Here is a 16,499-nt window from a genome sequence, read left to right on the forward strand (position 1 = left end):
GTCATTTCTGTGTGGTCACTGAGAAAACTGACATCCAGAGAGGTTAAGTGAATCGCCCAAAGCCACCACCGTTACTGAAAGCCCAGATTTTAACCTTGTTTCTCACTATCTCTTGAATTCTACTTCCACCCAAACTTAGCAGCAGCTCTGGGTAACAGTATTTACACCTGTAGGGGAGCTGTGCCCTAAGATGCTGTGCTCTCACGGCGAGGCGCTCAGTCCGGGTGTGTTTGGGCGTCTCCGACTTGGACCACGCGCGCCCTCTCGCGGCTACAGTCGTGGATGCCGCGATTCATTTTCTCCTGGAAAAGAAATGCAAAGTGGCGGTGGACGTGTGAACCCCGTGTACTCTGGGGTGCGTGTCCCGGGCTTTCTGGGTGCTGGATTCGGCCTTCCGCCTCAGATCTTCTGGCTGCCCCCTCCGTGGGCCTCCGGGCAGTCTGGGCGGCACCAAGGCCGGCTTGGGAAGGATGTGGGCTGGCGCCAGAGGCAAAGTTTGGGGGTTCAGAGGAGCTTGGGGCCTCCTCGCTGAGTCTCGGCTTCCCCATCTGTGAAGTGGGGATGATGACAACTACCCCGTTGGAGCCAAGACTGCCCGGGGCCAGACTGACATCCGCCGGCGCTCTCAGAAGGGTACCGGTTCTCCATATACTGCTCTCCCCAAAGCCCTGGGAAACGTGCACCGTCAGCCTGCTGGGAGACGGGGTGAGGGACACCCTTTACCTTTAATGTCTTGACTAGTACATAATACATATACATCACAACACGAAAATAAAATTAGAATTTTGGTCCATTGCTTCTAACCACTGTTTATTAAAATGGTCTTCAGTTAATCTCAGCTGAAAGCTATTCAGGATACAAATTATTTCCATGATCAGTTTATCCTTTCTTATGTTTCAGGGAATAATTTAACTCCTAACAAAACCCAATTCTTGTATTAAGGATTTTCTTATCTGGTTAGGTTATAGGTAAATTGGAGAAATATATTCGCATTTCGTCAGCAGCTTGTTTTAAGGTGATTTAATTTGTTTAATCCTCAGCTTCATTCCAAACAGAGGTGGAGGCAGCAACTGTTTCTTGCTCGCTGGTGTGTGTCAGGCAGAGTGCGGGACGTTGGAGGCAGAGAGGTGAATCAGACAGGGATAGGGAGGGTGGCTGAAATTGTGACTGGGCCACAGGCAATCCTAGCCTTGGTGTGTGAGACCATGTGTTGTATTTGGCAAGGGCTTCATCCTCTGGCCACCTACACAGCTGGGCTCAGCTGTGCCCCAGAGGAAGGATGGACCATGGAGGCTGTGTGGGGGAGCTGGCCCCCTCATTTTATCTCAGCTTCCAGTACAGAGGTTCACTTCTTGCAGCCTCACAAATATTATGAAGGGTCAAGATTAAAAAGAGGGGATGAGAGGAAAAGAATCAATGAAGAAGACCAGAATGGGGAGGATGTTGCCAGATGCCAGTTTATTACCTTTATTTCCTGACCAAATTTGATCCTTTGATGTGTGTGGTTCTCCCACCCCATCCCACCCCCACATGCATGCTTATGGCCTCTCTAAACAGAAGGGTGCCTCAGTCCCTGGTCCTGAGGATGTCAGTCTAATCATGTTTTAGAGTAGACACTTAGGCCTTTCTTTCTTGTGTTCTCCACACTCCTTTAGAAAAGTTGGAGCATTCTCTAGACTCTGCAGCATGTTTTCAGAGGCTGTCAATGATCAGATTGGGCAGGGAGCTGTGGGCTTGGAAGGAAATCAATAGCGGGTGGGTGTGGAGACTAGAAAGGGAGTGGGAGCTGCTCTCTGCCTTCCCCAGTCATTCAATTATATGATGATTGGTAATGTGACTGAAACCCAGGAAGAAATGCTTTCCTTTTCCCAGTCCCCTCCTTCAGGCTCTCCCTCTATCATCCAAGTACTGATTCTTTTCCTGGAGTCCAACTCCAGAACAAAGAAATGGAAATGGCCTCTAAATACATAAGAACATGGGTCACTTCATTAGCAACCAGAAAAGCCAATTAAAACTGCAATAAGATATTGAGCAGCTTGGCCATTTTAAATGTGCATAATCCAGCAATTCTGATTCTGAGGATATATCTTAAGAAAATAGTTGAACAAGTGTATCAAGATAAATGTGTGCAGATATTTTTGAATCATTGATTATAGAAGTCCCTCATCAGGGGATTGGTTAGTAAATTATGGCTCATATCTAAGGTGGAATGTCATATAGATTAAGGAGCCTCAGAAACAGGTAGCCTCCTGGTTTCCATGGTGTTTCTTTGACACCCATGTGGTCCTGGCCTCGTTTCAGCTCCTGGCACTCCTGATATTCATGGTCAAACCCTGACATCACCACCTTTGAGGGTTGGGAATAACCCAGAGGGGAGTACGGAGAGTGTCAGGGAGGATGGGCAGAGATCTGGAAGGAAGCAGAGCATTGAATCTACAGCTCCCCCAGGGGTGCAACATGCTGCATGAGGTCTACTCAGAGAAAGCTACCCTGGAGGCAGCCCTTCTGTGGCTCCTGATCCCTCTGGATGACCAAAGGGGTATAATGCTGTGTTTGGCTGAATTCCTGAATAATATTCTGGCAATGAGATGAAAAAGAAAACATTTCTGTCTAGTTGTGCACACGAACAGGAAATCCCAGCACCTGGGGCTGCTGGTCGATGCTGTTGTTTGGGGAACCCAATACCCATCCTTCCTTTCTCTGGCAGCAATGCCAATTCTTCTTTAGGCAACTACTGTCTCCCACTTCCAGCCTCTGTGGTTCAGGTGAAGCTGGCTCTGCTCTCTGGTTCCAAAGCCAATCCCAGGACTGTCTCTACAAGGCTAGCTTGCAAAACTGGGGCCATCTCTGCCTCCACAGAGAGTTTAAGAACAAAGTATGGGCAGAGTGTGCGAAGCCACAATGGAAAGCACAGGAACACTGTGTTAGTAGCAGCTGAGCTGTCTGTTGTCTGCACTTAGGCCTGGCAGACAGGAGAGGGAGGGGATTCTGGGTGCTGGAAGGAGAGAGTCATATATAGGAGGCTGTCTTGTTGCACTGGCAGAGGTGAGAGTCCTTGAGATTGACTGAGACAAGAAGACCAAGTTGGGGTTGGGATGGGAGATCAGCATACTGGAGCCAGGTGGTGAAGGCAGAGTAGGAAGAGATAAAATGGGAGAGGAGGTCAGTACAGATTTTATTCTAAGTGGCCGTTGAATAAAACCACTGCAGAAGATTTTTAATCAGGAGAAGGCAGTGGTCTGATTTACCTTTTTGAAGATCACTCTGGATCCAGAGTGGAGAAATGCATTGTGTTTGGGACAAAAGTAGAAGCAAGAAAAGTCCTTTGGAAGCTGTTGTGGAGGAGGAGGTGGTGGCATAGACGAAGGACCAGGTAATGGAGAAGAGTGAGGAAGTGGGATTCAGGTGCACAGATACAAGTCAAAGGGCAAAGGGGCTTGTAGCAAAATCACATTACCTTGGCTGCTCCACTTTTCTAAGCCTCAGCTTCCTCTTCCAGACAGAGATACTACCCACCTCACAAAGTAAGTTTGCAAGTATGGTGGTAAAGAGTATTGTTTTTGCCAATCTGGATTTGAATCTAAGGTCTGGGAGGTACCAGCTGTTTGACTTTGTGCAAATCAATTAACAGTAGATTGTAGCATTTGTTAGGTGTTTGCTATGTGTTACCCAAGAGCATCCTCCCCAGACTAGGACACTTTGTTATTACAGTTCACAGGGGGAGGGAGCAATAATGGGGAGAGAGTAAGTCATTTTTCTGAGGTCCCCTCCAGGATTTCTGTAACCACCACCACATTACCCTAGCTCTGCTGTGCTGAAAACTGGGAAAACAATACTGACACTTCCACGTGTGTTTTGGGAGGATTCAAGAAGGGGCCTGGCAAATAGTAGATGCTTGTAAATTATTATTAAAACTATCATTATCATATTTTTTGTGTTTTCCCGAGTTTTGCATGGAGGAGGCATAACGTGGACAAATCCTTGGATTTAAAAAAAAAAAAATCTCTCAGGTAAGGGATAAAAACTGCAGCTGCCGGCTTCTCAGCAGTTACTGGGAGATAGGCTATGGGGGCGTGGCTTAGAGGTCAGGGCGGGGCCAAGAAGGAGGGCCAGATTTAAGGGGCGTGGCCAAACCCTGAGGGTCGAGGCTTCGGGCAGGCCGGGGAGAGAAGGGGCGGGGCGAGGGTCGGCGGCGCATGCTCCGTGGTGCGGCCCGCTCCGCTGCGGCCGCCCGCGCCACCGCCCACTCCGGGCTGGTCAGCTGCAGGCTGCCCCGGCGCAGACTAGGGCCGGGCTGGGCGAGCGCACGGCCATGGCCCCGTGGCTGCAGCTGTGCTCTGTCTTCTTTACGGTCAACGCCTGCCTCAACGGCTCACAGCTGGCAGTGGCTGCGGGCGGCTCCAGCAGGGCAAGGGGCCCCGACACCTGCGGCTGGAGGGTAAGGAGAGGACAGCGAGTTTCTCGCTGTCCCCTAGAGCGCGGGGGGCACAGGTGCTCGCGGGCAGTGGAGCCCGAGCCGACTTGCCTGCTCTCCTTGGAGTGCGTGGCGGAGCTCAGATCTTGGCTGCTCCCGCCCTGCTGCCTCCCTCCCCCGGCTTGCGTCTGCCTGCCCCTGCTGGGATGAAAGGGGCCGCCCGACCCCCGGCTTTGTGTTGCTAATGAGGCGCGGCCACCGGCCGGTGTCCGGCTCCGGGAGGGCGGGCGAAAGGGGCGCCGGGCTGCGGGCTGGAGGAGGGCGCCCCACCCTTTGTTCCCGGCCCGGGACCTCCTCCGCCTTAGGGCAGCGCGCCCCAGGGTTGGGATCTTCCGAGGTGTCCGGATGGGGGCTCTTTGAAGTGGGAGTGGGATTCTTCCCCCGGACGTCCTGTGCCCAGTTCTGCAAAGGCCCGGGACTAACAGGGAGGGGACCCTGAGCGCTGGGGAGGGGTTTGCCCCCGTCTCGGTCCGCATTGTTCCTTCTGGGCTGGTCCATCATACCTCCTTTGACCCCACCCCCGACTCCAGACTTGCTTGTAAATTTTGCTCCCACATTCAGCCCTTCGTCTAGTGAATGGTCTCACAGATGACTCCCACCCCCAACCCCAGCCTCGCTCCAGTTTGAGTTGAGGATATCTTTAATGGCCAAAGGGAGGCATGAGTTTGTCACTTCGGTCAAGTGCCCTGGAAGAGACTGGAGAGGTGCATCGACCTTCGCGGTGTGCTTCAAACTCTCCCTAACAGAGAGCCTCTTTGACGCTGTCTGGGTGGTGGGACAAAGGGTAGGCGGGTGTGCGTGGGGGCATGGCGCTCCCCAGTCCCCTCAGGGCTCCTAGGCTTGGGCATCCGTAGGATCTGGAGACTGCATCCATCTGCCCCTCACCACTCCCATCCAAGCCAGGGCCAACCCTGCGTCAGGGCACTCATGGCCTTCACCCTTGTGGAGAGCACACTGCTTTGCACTCAGGCATCCAGGGCAGCCCGGAGTCTCAATTTCTTCACCTGAAAAATGGGAGTAATTGGGGATTTCCTAATCTCCCTAATATTGCTGCTCTGAGGGGTGGGTAAGGGGTGCTTCTCTTAGAGCAAAGCTGACCCGCCTCTTGTGGGGTGCTCTGAATGGCCTCAAGCACTCAAAGCCTTGGACCTCACACCCTGTTAGGAACACAGGCTGTGTTGCCAGCTCACTTGCCCCACGTTCAGAGAAGCACAGTGCAGAAAACTTAGGTATGAGTCCGGCAGCCAGGATGTCTTCAAGCCCAGCGGCTTCACTATAGATAGCTATAACCCATCCTCCCACTAACCCCATAGTGAATATAACCTCCTTCCTATTTGAGTTAAATATCACGTTTTCTTACTCTGTCCTATTTTAGTAAAATACCACTATACTTTTTTTTTTAAAAAAAATAAATACCAAGTTTTCTGTAGTTTTTAAATCAAAAAGTTTTCCTAAGGCTATCCCACATTGACTTATTAATTCTCCTAAATTTTTTAGATCTAAACGGATATGCTGGGTTTTGAATGACTGTAACAGCATCATAGGCATTTTATTCTGAATTTTCATATGACAACATAGGTGGATAAGTCCAATGTTCTGCTTTTCTGCAATTGCCTAGGTGGCTTCACGATTCAGTGCACAACGCTTGTGAAGTTTTAATGCTATGGGTATAGCAGGGCCCCAAAGGAGCCAACCTGGTGGATTTGTGCTTTCTGTGAGAATGTGTTCTCCCCTAAACCTGTACCGTCTACAGAATTAATGGTGCTCCTTGGGGCACTGGGGTGGCCTCAGATTCATGCTGGGGATGACCTTCTTAACAGCTCCTACCTGGGCCCCCCAGTCCTTTCCTTGGGTCATCTTCATCTACTTCCTGAATGAGCATGGAAGCCTCTGGGCCATCTTCTGGATTCCAGGCTCTTCCCAACCTGACACAGGGCTCCTTTGCTCTTGGATTTGCTTTTTGATGCATCTGATGGGAGCCCCCATCTTTCCCTGATCCAACTTGCCCAACTGCCTTGTATACCTACTTTTCCAATCTCAGCCCTTGCCCCTCCCACCCTGCTCCCTAACTCTTGTGCCATTTATGCTACTTTTATGGTTTTTATGCTTTAGGCATGCGTTTTTCCTGCTCCTAGGATGCCTTTTCTTCCCATGAGAACCCCTCGTTTGGCCTAAAACTCAGCTCAGATGTTGCCTCCTCCAGGAAGCCCTCTCTGAATGCCATTACCCTCGCTCTCCCTTCTCAGGCAGGCCCTTGCACTTTGGTTCTCACCGGACTACATCATCAATGTTTGTTCACATCTGTGTTTTCAGGCTAGTTAGTTTCTTTAGCTAGGCACTCAACCTTATGTTGGTGGGCTCAGAGCCTGGAGCCCTGTAAATCTCGGCTGAACCCAGTTAGACTCTGCAGCCTTCCTGCTAAATCCTGCATTAAGTGATAGATTTTAAGAAGTGGGGGAGGGCAATCAGCACATCGAGCTCTAGTGTCTTCTCAGCAGTGGGCTTTTGTCCCTGCTGTTCCTGCTGGTGCTTCTCCTCTTTACACCTCAGCCTCCCCTCTCAGCTCCAGCATCACTTTCTGCAAGAAACCTTCTCTGACCCTACCTCCCTAGGTAAATTTTCCCAGAAGTTGCTCTGTCAGAGGCCTGGCCAGAAGTACTGGTGTACTTAATTCATGTCTGAGTCCCCTACCAGACAGTGGATGTTCAGCCCATAGATCTTGGTCTTAGTTCTGAGGTTGCTTACAGTCTAGCTGGGGCTATGCTAACATCTAAGAATAAGGGTGGAATACGTGTGATGCAAACAGGAGAGAGCTTCCTGTGGGTCTAGGGCACACAACCTGAGAGGGAGCACCTCCAGGTAGAGAAGCGAGCCTCGAAGGAGGGGCAGGGTGCTGGAGAGGAGCTGAGCGATTGACCCCTTGCTCTCTTGGGAGCGTTTGTTCCAAGAACCCTTGCCCCTGCAGGAACGTGTATTTTCCCAGGATCCACAAGGTGACTGCAGCCGGCTAACCCTCAGCAGCTGTAACCCTCCTTTTGGGGTTGCTCTTTGAGGAGCCGGTCTGGTTTAAGTGGTCAGATTTCACAACCTCTTCATTATTAGTGGGGCAATTAAGGGGCTGATACCATCTTGAACACAGTGCAGTGTTTTAGAAATGAGTGTGGGCACACTTCCTCGGTTGCTTTAAAAAAAAAAAAAAAAGCTCTTAGAGCACTTGCCAGGTAAAGTTGCCCTTTGAGTAATAAATGCAGTTTTCGCAAAGAAGTAACAAGTTGTAAAACTTCTGGAGGGGCCGGCATCCTCATTTACACTTACAGGGTCTTAACTTCTTGTTTCTTGGAAGTGGAGTGGTTTTGTTTGTGATGAGTAACTTTGTATCCATCACTTGCTCTGAGGTTTTTTCCCTCCTCTTGCCTTGCTGGTTTGAGAAGCCTATTTATGGAACAAGGATTTAGGAATCTATTCCCACAGGTTTTTATTTAGTGGCTTTTCCTGCAGTGGAGGAAGAGGGAACATTTGCCTTCTTACCTAAATGGGGTACACCTTTACTGGTCTATAATCCCTGAAAAAGAATTTCTACCCCCCACCCCCGAAAGTCTGCTTTTTCAGGAATTCAGGAATTCAGGAATCCAGAATGCTGGCATCGTCTTTACAATGAAGTGCAAGTTTCCCATTTAAGGCAAATACTTCATCTCAAAAGGTAGGAAGGAATAGGGTGGTACTTGGAAAAGAATAAGTTCCAGCTGGTTAAAATTTAGGTTCCTGATAAAAGTCCAGTCCAAGAGCTCTCCTTGGCTGTGGGCCCAGGCATGTTTATTTGATTCTAAATTGGATGCGTTTTCATTCACTTGCAGCTCGTGGCTCTCAAGCCTGCATCTGGTCTGCTTGTCCTGTGGCCATGTTGTCCATGTTACACATGCTCTTGTGTCTCTTACAGAATTCTTGGTTAAAAATGACTCAGCTCTGGTTGACACATTTTCAGAGAAACATTTTTATAAGTGTGATGCTTTCTTCCAGCCTGTTTTACTGTGTTAATTGGGAATCATCTGGCCCAGGTCCATCTTTCTTGAGCAGCCCTCCCTCCCGTCTCTCCTCAACCTGAGACCCTGCAGGGCCTGGGGCATTGTGGTGGTTATTAACTCGTGGATACAGCTGGATGAATGAGACCAGCAGCTAAGTACTAGCTGTGGCACCATTTCCTTCTAAAGATAATTTCTCATGAAGTCCAGGGGCTTCCAGTATCGGGATTGCCTTGGGAACCTCGTTAAAATGCAGATTCAAGGCCAATGGGACCAGAATGGGAGTGAGGTGGGGCCCAGGAATTGACATTTTAATAAGTTCTGCTGTTGAAGGGAGGTGAAAAGCCACATTTTAAACGTTTAAAATCAGAGCTTGACTTTAAACTTCTTCACTGGACTTCTAGCATAGAAAGTGGAGACTGTCAGAGCCCTGGAAAATGACAAGGATGAGGCTGGCTGAGGGGGGAACTGGGAAGCCAGCCGGCTGGGGTGGGTGCCTCCTGCCTGGGGTTGAAGAGGAGGCCAGGAGTGAAGGGGACCCGACACTTCCACCAGGTTCCTCCCCAGAACAGCTGGGCTTGTCTGGAAAACAGTCTCAGGAAAGAGTAGAGTAGGATCCAAATCATATTCTCAGCCGCTCAATCCTTACAGACGGGTTCCCTACAAAGGAAAGAACTGCTAATGCTTTTTGAAGTCTTTATTTTAAGTTGAGTATTTTTCATGCTTCATTTGGCCTAAAATGTGTTGGTGCTTTTTTTTTTCAAAGCTTTCAAACTCTCTTTCCAGCATCGGTTCCTGAACTTTTCACATACCATGCCCCAGCAGATGTCTGCTGCTGCTGGGGCCACCCTATCAACAATTAATTGTCCCTTTCATTCCTCACTGCTTTTTGCATCTGCCTCTGATGGATGGGTTTTTAGGCTTCTGCAAGCTTGTCCCCCCCCCCCCCCTTGATTTGTAAGAGAATGGGCTGAGGCAGGAGCTCAGGGACCCGCAGAGCCCTGGAGCAGACCTCTCTCTTGCCACCCTGCCCTGGCAGCCCGCACCTTTTCCATTTCACATCTCCTACAAATTTGAAGGGTCTCCTGCCCTTGGCAAGCAGAGGGGGCCTGTCTGTGCTGGTGCCATGGGCCCCATCTCCAAGCAGCCTGACTTGCTTGGCTGGTGGGAGGCAGTGTCCTCCTGGGCAGTGTTTGTCTTGGCCACCAGGACGTTCTGAATGGGCCTGACACACGATTAGGTGACTGATGGCCCCACAACACATTGTCTCCTCCAGGGCCCAGGGCCTTTGAAGCTCTTCCCTGTGGGAAGTAAAGAGACTATTTGCTCTATTAAAATGCCTTGGTATTTCCTCTGTTTAACCACAGGCCACTTCCTCTCTGCCACTCTAAACCCGGCAGGGCCACTGGCTGATTGAAAAGACACAAGCCCAGGAGTGAGCACATCCTATTGAAACAGATAATCTTACTGCAGATTAAAGCTGGGGCAAGTCTCTAAGAAGGAACCAAATCTAAGGGGGATTTCTTCAGATGGCACCTTATCTTGCTTAAAATTTAGCCTATTGACATCATTCACATTTGGAGTCCTGAATACATGGTTTTGTTTTGTTTTGTTTTTTAAAGAAGGGAAGCCTAAATTGTAACCGAATTAGTGTGTGTTTTTCCTATGTATGATAGGTTAAAGCTGTTCCATCAACTGAACTTCTAATTGTATGAGTTGGAAGCTCTTCAGTGTCTGGGAAAAGCCTGGTGTCTATTCATAGAAAACCATACTTGCCTTACTCTCTGCTTGCAGATTCTGTCTGTTCTCGTGCTCAAAAGTCCAAGTAAGAAGTCTGTAGCTCAAAAAATACCAAGAATATATCTGGGGAGACCGTCCCTCATCCTTTCCTAAGCAGGATGTTGGGAAGGTTTAATTAATAATATGAGGCGTGAAACTTAAAAATTGAACAATTAAAAAAATGCCTAAGTAACAAAGACTGAAATTTAAATTCCCTCTGTACTCTGGTTTTTTGAAGGGGCCTAAAAAAGGAATAACTGGTTAGTCTCTAATAGAGCCTATTATTTTAACGTTTGCAACTCCATTGTTCAAAGCATCTATGATAAAAAAGGCTTTCCTTTTCTTTGGTTCCTTGTTTGGAAATGTCTGGGAAGGTGGATGTGGCTAATTAAGGCTACACCATTTAAAGGGGGAACTTAATAGGTACCAGCTGTCCTCAACAAATCACTGGGTGGATGACAAAATAAAGATGTGATGTGAACACACATGTAATTCTCTTCTAAAACGGAAGTTGGCCTATAAATTGTCTGATTTAATAGGGTGAATGAAAACTCCCTCTCCTATTCACTTTTAAGAAGCATTTGCTTTATAGTAAACCTGATGTCTTATTTGCATAAGGCTGGTACATAAAAGTTGAAAGGGTAAGTAGGTGGCAGATTTTGTTGGAAGTGTAATAAATTGTAATTTTATTGTACGTTTCTTCATTCCAAACCTGATCTAATAGACATTAATCATGGGGCTTTTCATTAAAATTACTACATTGTAGGGGAGCTTGCTTGAACTTAGCAGAAATGTCTATAAAATTGGAGCAGTGACTTTGAAAAGAGAATGGAAATTGATAGTATTAATTATAATGTTCAGATGGATATTTACCTCTCACACATTAAATGAATACTTCAAATGAATCCTTTTGAAATCATAAGGGATTAGGCTTTAAATACAACTTTTTTAGATTTTGAAAGTCCATTATTCCCTTAAAAACTAGGGAGTTTTTCCAAGTGTTCTGTTTTTGTCAGTTTTGTAGCCGCCCCCCCCCCCCCCCCATTGAATGGTGACCCTTTAAAAAATGCTGGCTATGGCCCCAGACTTCTGTTCTGAGATGGACTGTTTTACTTGCTAGTGGGAGGGTTGATGGAATGGAGGGAGGGTTTCCTTGGAAAGAAGAGGTACATTTTCCTGAGATGGGCCATATGGTTTAGAAACACTTTCTCTGTGGTTTTATTCTGTCCAGGTGATTTCTGGTTTCTCTTTTCCTGAGGAGGGTTTCTTCCCCTTTTATCTGAGGAAAATGCAGTGCAATGCAGACCAAATGCAGGAGCAGTCAGCCCGAGCGTGGTCCCTGTTGAGTGATGGCTTATCACCTCTGTCCTCTGGAGTGGGCACATGTGCTCTGGGTGGGGCCCAGGCACTCACATGGTTAGGCCTTACTGTAACTGCTCCATGTCTGAAGTTCACAAAGACTTAATTGAGGTAAGGAGGCAAGACACAGTTTTTTGAGCAGCTACTCTGTGTCAAGTCACGGTGTAGTACTGTAGTTACTTCTGTTTTCTGGGGAAACACAAAGAGGAGTGGGACCAGGCCCTGTTCTGCAGTGGCTCCCTCCCCGGGCGGGGCTACAGGACAGAGCATGGGGGCTCAGAGACAGGGAGGTGGGGGAAGGATTCCCCAGTACAGGGAACTCTCCATCCTCTCTCTGCCTTCCTCACGCCTCCCAGAGAAGCATGAACCATGGTTCCTGCTGTTCCTCATCCTGGAACGTTCTATCTTAAGTAGTTGCCAGTGTGGAGCCTGAGGTGTGGCTGGGTGTCCTCCTCTGGAACTCTGGCTTTTGAGCCCATGTCTCAGTTGGTTCTCAGTTAACTGGCTACTTGCTCTGCCTCCGTTTCCCCTGCTTTGGAGGAGGCCTACCTTTCTCTGAGAGGCCCCCCAGCCTCCCCGTGTGCATTTCACCCTATGCCAGAAAACCTCTGGTGTAGTGAGAATGCGTCCAGCTTTTGCAGCGATGCAGTGAAGAAGGGGAAACTTGATTTCTTTATCAAGAAGAAACTTCATTTGGACAGTTCAGAGGAGGCTTAGAGGAGGGGATGGTCGAAGAGGGCAGGCCTTACGCAGGGAACTTTGAGCGGGGCCTCTGGAGGTGGGGGACAGTTTGGGCATGTGGGTAAAGCTGGAAGAGCATGCTCTTTGGAGGCGGTGGGAACAAGGTGGCTGAGACAAAGTCTGGGACTGGATAATGGGGTGCCTTGAATTTTGCCTGCATGCACCTGTCAGGTGGAACCTGGATGGTTTCTCCCGCAGATGAGTGACTCTCAGTGGCCATTCCTTCATTCCGTGAGCATTTGGTGCTTTCTATGTGTGAGGCCTGGTTTCTGGAGCTTAGATTGTAGTAGAGGAGACAAACAGAATAATAACAAGAGACCAGACCTGACCACTGTGTTTAAAAGAGCAACCGCTGCTCTCTCACGTGCCTCTTTTCTTCACTGGAGTTTTCTTCACAGAATTTTTTTTTACCATGAGGCACACCTGGTGTTATCTTACCTGTCTGTCCGCCTCCCTTACTGCAGGGGCAGCTCCCTGAGGGCAGGGCCTTGATCTGTTTCATCCCCTGCTGCACCAGGAGGTCAGCAGCTGGTACACAGTAGGAAATTAAAGTGGGGTGATGAGAGCGGGTGATCCCGGGTGGCCTCTCTGAGGAGGTGACATGGAAGGCAAGCAGTTGTAATAACTGTTTCCTCCGAAGTTCTGTCGTTACTTATGTTTTCTTTTTAACTGAAGTACAGTTGGCTTTACTTAGGTTTTCTTAACATTGATGCATCATGTGGCATTAGATGCTGAGAGTGACATAAAAACATACCCCCCTGGTTCATTCCCACCACAGATGATTGGCACTGGGCCCCCGTACTGGCCAAGGGCTGGGCTGCAGCACAGGTTCCCAGGAGTTGATAGAGGCAGTGGCTGGGGCCAGTAACGGATGGGAGTTGCACTTTGCAAAGTGTTGGTTGCTTGAAGAGGGGATGTTTGAACTGTCTAGGTTATGCTGCACCATGGGTGAAAAAAAATGGTAAAACTGACTGCTAAAAACTAACTCAGCATCCTGGTTCTAGACTTCATGAAACAATGTGAATGAAATGACTCTCACTCACTGGCGGCAGCCCTCAGGTGGTACGAAAACTTGGTTTTTTAGCAGAGGTACAGGTCTCCTTTTCTTTTAGTCCCCTCTGGTTTGTGAATGCATTTCATTTTCTGAAGTCACTGGTCAGTCCATCCAGAATCAAAGACGCTCTTTGCCTTCTTTCCAGGGCTGTGGGTTTGCTGGCCAGCTGTGGTAATGAGTTTTTGCCCAGCTTTGATTTTCATGCCTTGCCTCCCTGTGGGAGGAACGAGATATTTCTGATCTTACCTCTGCTCATATTCAGATCCAGCCAAGCAATCAGTGACTTCCCGGGCTTTTTTGTGGGAGACTGTGGGAAAAGTCCTGGTTGGCTGGCTATGAATTAATGAAATCCTTAGAAGGCCTCACTAAAGATAGCTCCTGTGGTTTAAAAAAATAGCATTGCCTTTTTAATTTGAGAAAGAGGTCATGGAGTTTTACCAAAATTAAGCAGAGAAAATGTAACATCTGGTTGTGCTGCCTGAAGACTGCTTCGGGGGGTGGGAGCGGTGGGTTCCCAGTGTCTGATGTGCCCAAGGTGACCGCCACCCAGGTCTCTCAGGGTTACTCTGGACATGCAGCCTGCCTCATTGTTCTCCTCCCTGGGTTTTTGAAGCTCGAGACACAGAAATTCTATCCTGACATCTTTTCACTTGAGCACATTTCCCATCTACTGAGCTTTCTTCCTTTTACTTAAAGGGTCAAACTTTTTTTTTTTTTCTCCTTTAAGTGCATCATTTTCAAGTTGGAGATTAGTGTAATCATTGCTTTTATCTCATTAAAAAAAAGATGGGGGTGGATAATGGAGAGTTTGGGCGGAAGGCAGGGGAGTTTTAAAGAGCCATTCTAAAGTTTTTAAATTAGTAGGAATTCTGATAAGAGGAGAAAAAGAATGATAAATTGCAGGAGAAGAGTTTTAGGGAAAGGAATAAAGGGGTTTTAAAGGGACCTATGACTTTTTAAAAGCAGAAGCTTTTAAAGTAAATGTCTTAAATGTCTGCTGCGTGTACACACCCCCACCCCCACCCAGTGAATTATTAAATGAATAATAAGTCACATTATTATGTTTTTTTAAACAAATATTTTAATCTTGAATCTATTTTGTATTAAGACTTTATATTTGGGAGCATCTATTTTCTGAAACTAAACAGGAAGCTGAAGTTGCTACCCAGACCAGCAGGCAACCAGCCAGTCACCTGTATCTGGGGCTTCACTTTGCTCTACTCTCTCCCCCATATTTTGGATTCTGAAAATTTCAAGCCTATACAAAAGTTGAAAGAAGGGTAGAATGAACACGTATTTCCCCTTTGCCTAGAGTCACCAGTGCTTTGCCCCATGTGCCTCAGTTCTTCCTGATTTCTTTCTGAATCACATTTCAGGATTCAGATACAGGCCACTCACTGCTTTTACACATCCTGTCTCCTAAGTGTCCGTTAACCTAGAACAGTCCCTCCACCTCTTTCTGGTCCTTTATAACATACACATTCAAAGCATCAAGATCACTTGTGGCATCGACCATCCCACAACTTGGGTTTCAGATTGTTTCCTCGCCATTAGGGTAAGTTAACTATTTTGGGAAGATGGCTCTCAAGGTGGTAGTGTGACGTATTTTAGATATCAGTGAGTAACAAGTATAGGTGCAGTTTTAGCCATGAGCAGAATGGTTTTTTTCCTACTTGAAATTGTTGCATGTAGAGACTCTTCTAATGATTTCACCAAGTTTGGTCTTATTGTTATTTATCACTTAAAAAACATGCAGTGCTTTGCAGTAAAACTTTACGTTTACATTACCGAGAGTCCAAAGAAAGTGCAGGGTGTCATTTGTGCAGTCCTGTAATTTAATTTCTTTCCTTGAAGACTATTTGAAATCAACTACTGTGCTCTTAAAATTGGGAGTGCCATGTCCCGAGAATGCATAAGGCTTTTTGCTGTTCACACGGGCCCTCAGCGACTGCGAATGAGTTCCTATTATAACCTCTCTTTGGCCGGGGCAGGTTTACGGTTGAATGCTCCCTCACACCAAAACTCAGCCACTTCTTTCCTTTGTGCTAAGGGAACATTGAACTTTATTTCCAGAAAAGACCACTCCACTCAAAACATGTCCTCAAAGTCAGTTTCCAGTCTTTTCCTCCTGTGATTGCATTATTGCCTAAATTATTTTATTAGAGTCCCTTAAAAGACAGTTTCATTTGTTTAACTTGAATTACTATCTTCTTCCTAATAGCATGGCTTTTCCTTCATTTATTTGCCCCTGTCCCAGACGTAAGGGCCAAAGACATGGAAAGTTAATATTGATTATTTTTCAAAGTAAGTTAAAACATCAGAAAGCGACACGTTGTTATTCTCCCAGGGTACCAGGGAGACAGCAGAGACAAAACCTCCATCTTTTATTCATAAGCGTGGGGAGCGGCGAGGGCGCAGGCGGGCCTGTGCGCCCCGCGTTTGTTCAGCTTTCAGGACCGGGCCTCCTCCCCTGCTGGCCGTGAAATGTCGTGCCGAGATGTAACAGGGGGACATTCAGCATCCGAGAATGGACCGCAGAGGTTCAGCTTCGCTTTTCTTTCTCTTTTCTGGCACTGAGTCCACAGTCCCCACCGTGGCCTGACAGCGAAAGGCCAGAAAAGCAGTGATCGAGATGCTGGCAGGGATGCTGCGCAGCCCAGCCCAGCGGCCGGGTTCCTGTGCTGAGTGGGCACAAAGGGTAGGCCAGGCGGCGCCTCCAGAGAAGGTGGCCAGCTGCCTTTGCTTAGTCTAGTTTGCCCCAGTCAAGTAGGGAGAGTTCTTGTTTCCAGGGCTCTGCTACCATCGGTTTTGGTGGGAGAGGGAGTGCCTCACTGAGTGCTTTTGAGTTGAGAAATCACTCGGGGTGGCCCTGGGGCAGGGAGCTAAGGCTGCGAGATTCCTCTGGCTCTGACGTTTTCTTTGGAAAAAAAGAGAAATCAGGCAGCATTTGCTAAGCAGGTCTAGAATTTGATTTAGAGCAATAGTTCTCAATTGGGAGTAATTTGGGGAATCACTGGAGATGTTTTTGTTGTCACAACCGGGAGACGGTTTACTACTGGCATTTAGCGGGTAG

The 16,499-nt window shown here is 47.9% G+C and overlaps 1 protein-coding gene across 4 annotated transcripts in view; it reads left to right on the forward strand.

The window, feature by feature from the left end:
- The window catches only part of IL17RD (interleukin 17 receptor D), a 155,563-nt gene that overhangs the window by 45,534 nt on the left and 93,530 nt on the right, over positions 1-16,499 (forward strand). For 2 of the 4 annotated variants that reach the window (XR_012499970.1, XM_074344621.1), the window contains exon 1: positions 4,181-4,438. The exons of the other annotated variants lie outside the window; for them this stretch is intronic. Coding sequence is in view for 1 of the 2 variants with exons in the window: in XM_074344621.1 (XP_074200722.1) it covers positions 4,313-4,438 (126 nt within the window). In the remaining variant the exon portion in view is untranslated. Of the gene's footprint in view, positions 1-4,180; positions 4,439-16,499 lie in introns of those variants that run through there. 4 annotated transcript variants of the gene reach the window in all.

The sequence above is a fragment of the Camelus bactrianus genome, chromosome 17 (genome assembly GCF_048773025.1).
Source record: "Camelus bactrianus isolate YW-2024 breed Bactrian camel chromosome 17, ASM4877302v1, whole genome shotgun sequence".
Lineage (NCBI taxonomy): Eukaryota > Metazoa > Chordata > Mammalia > Artiodactyla > Camelidae > Camelus > Camelus bactrianus.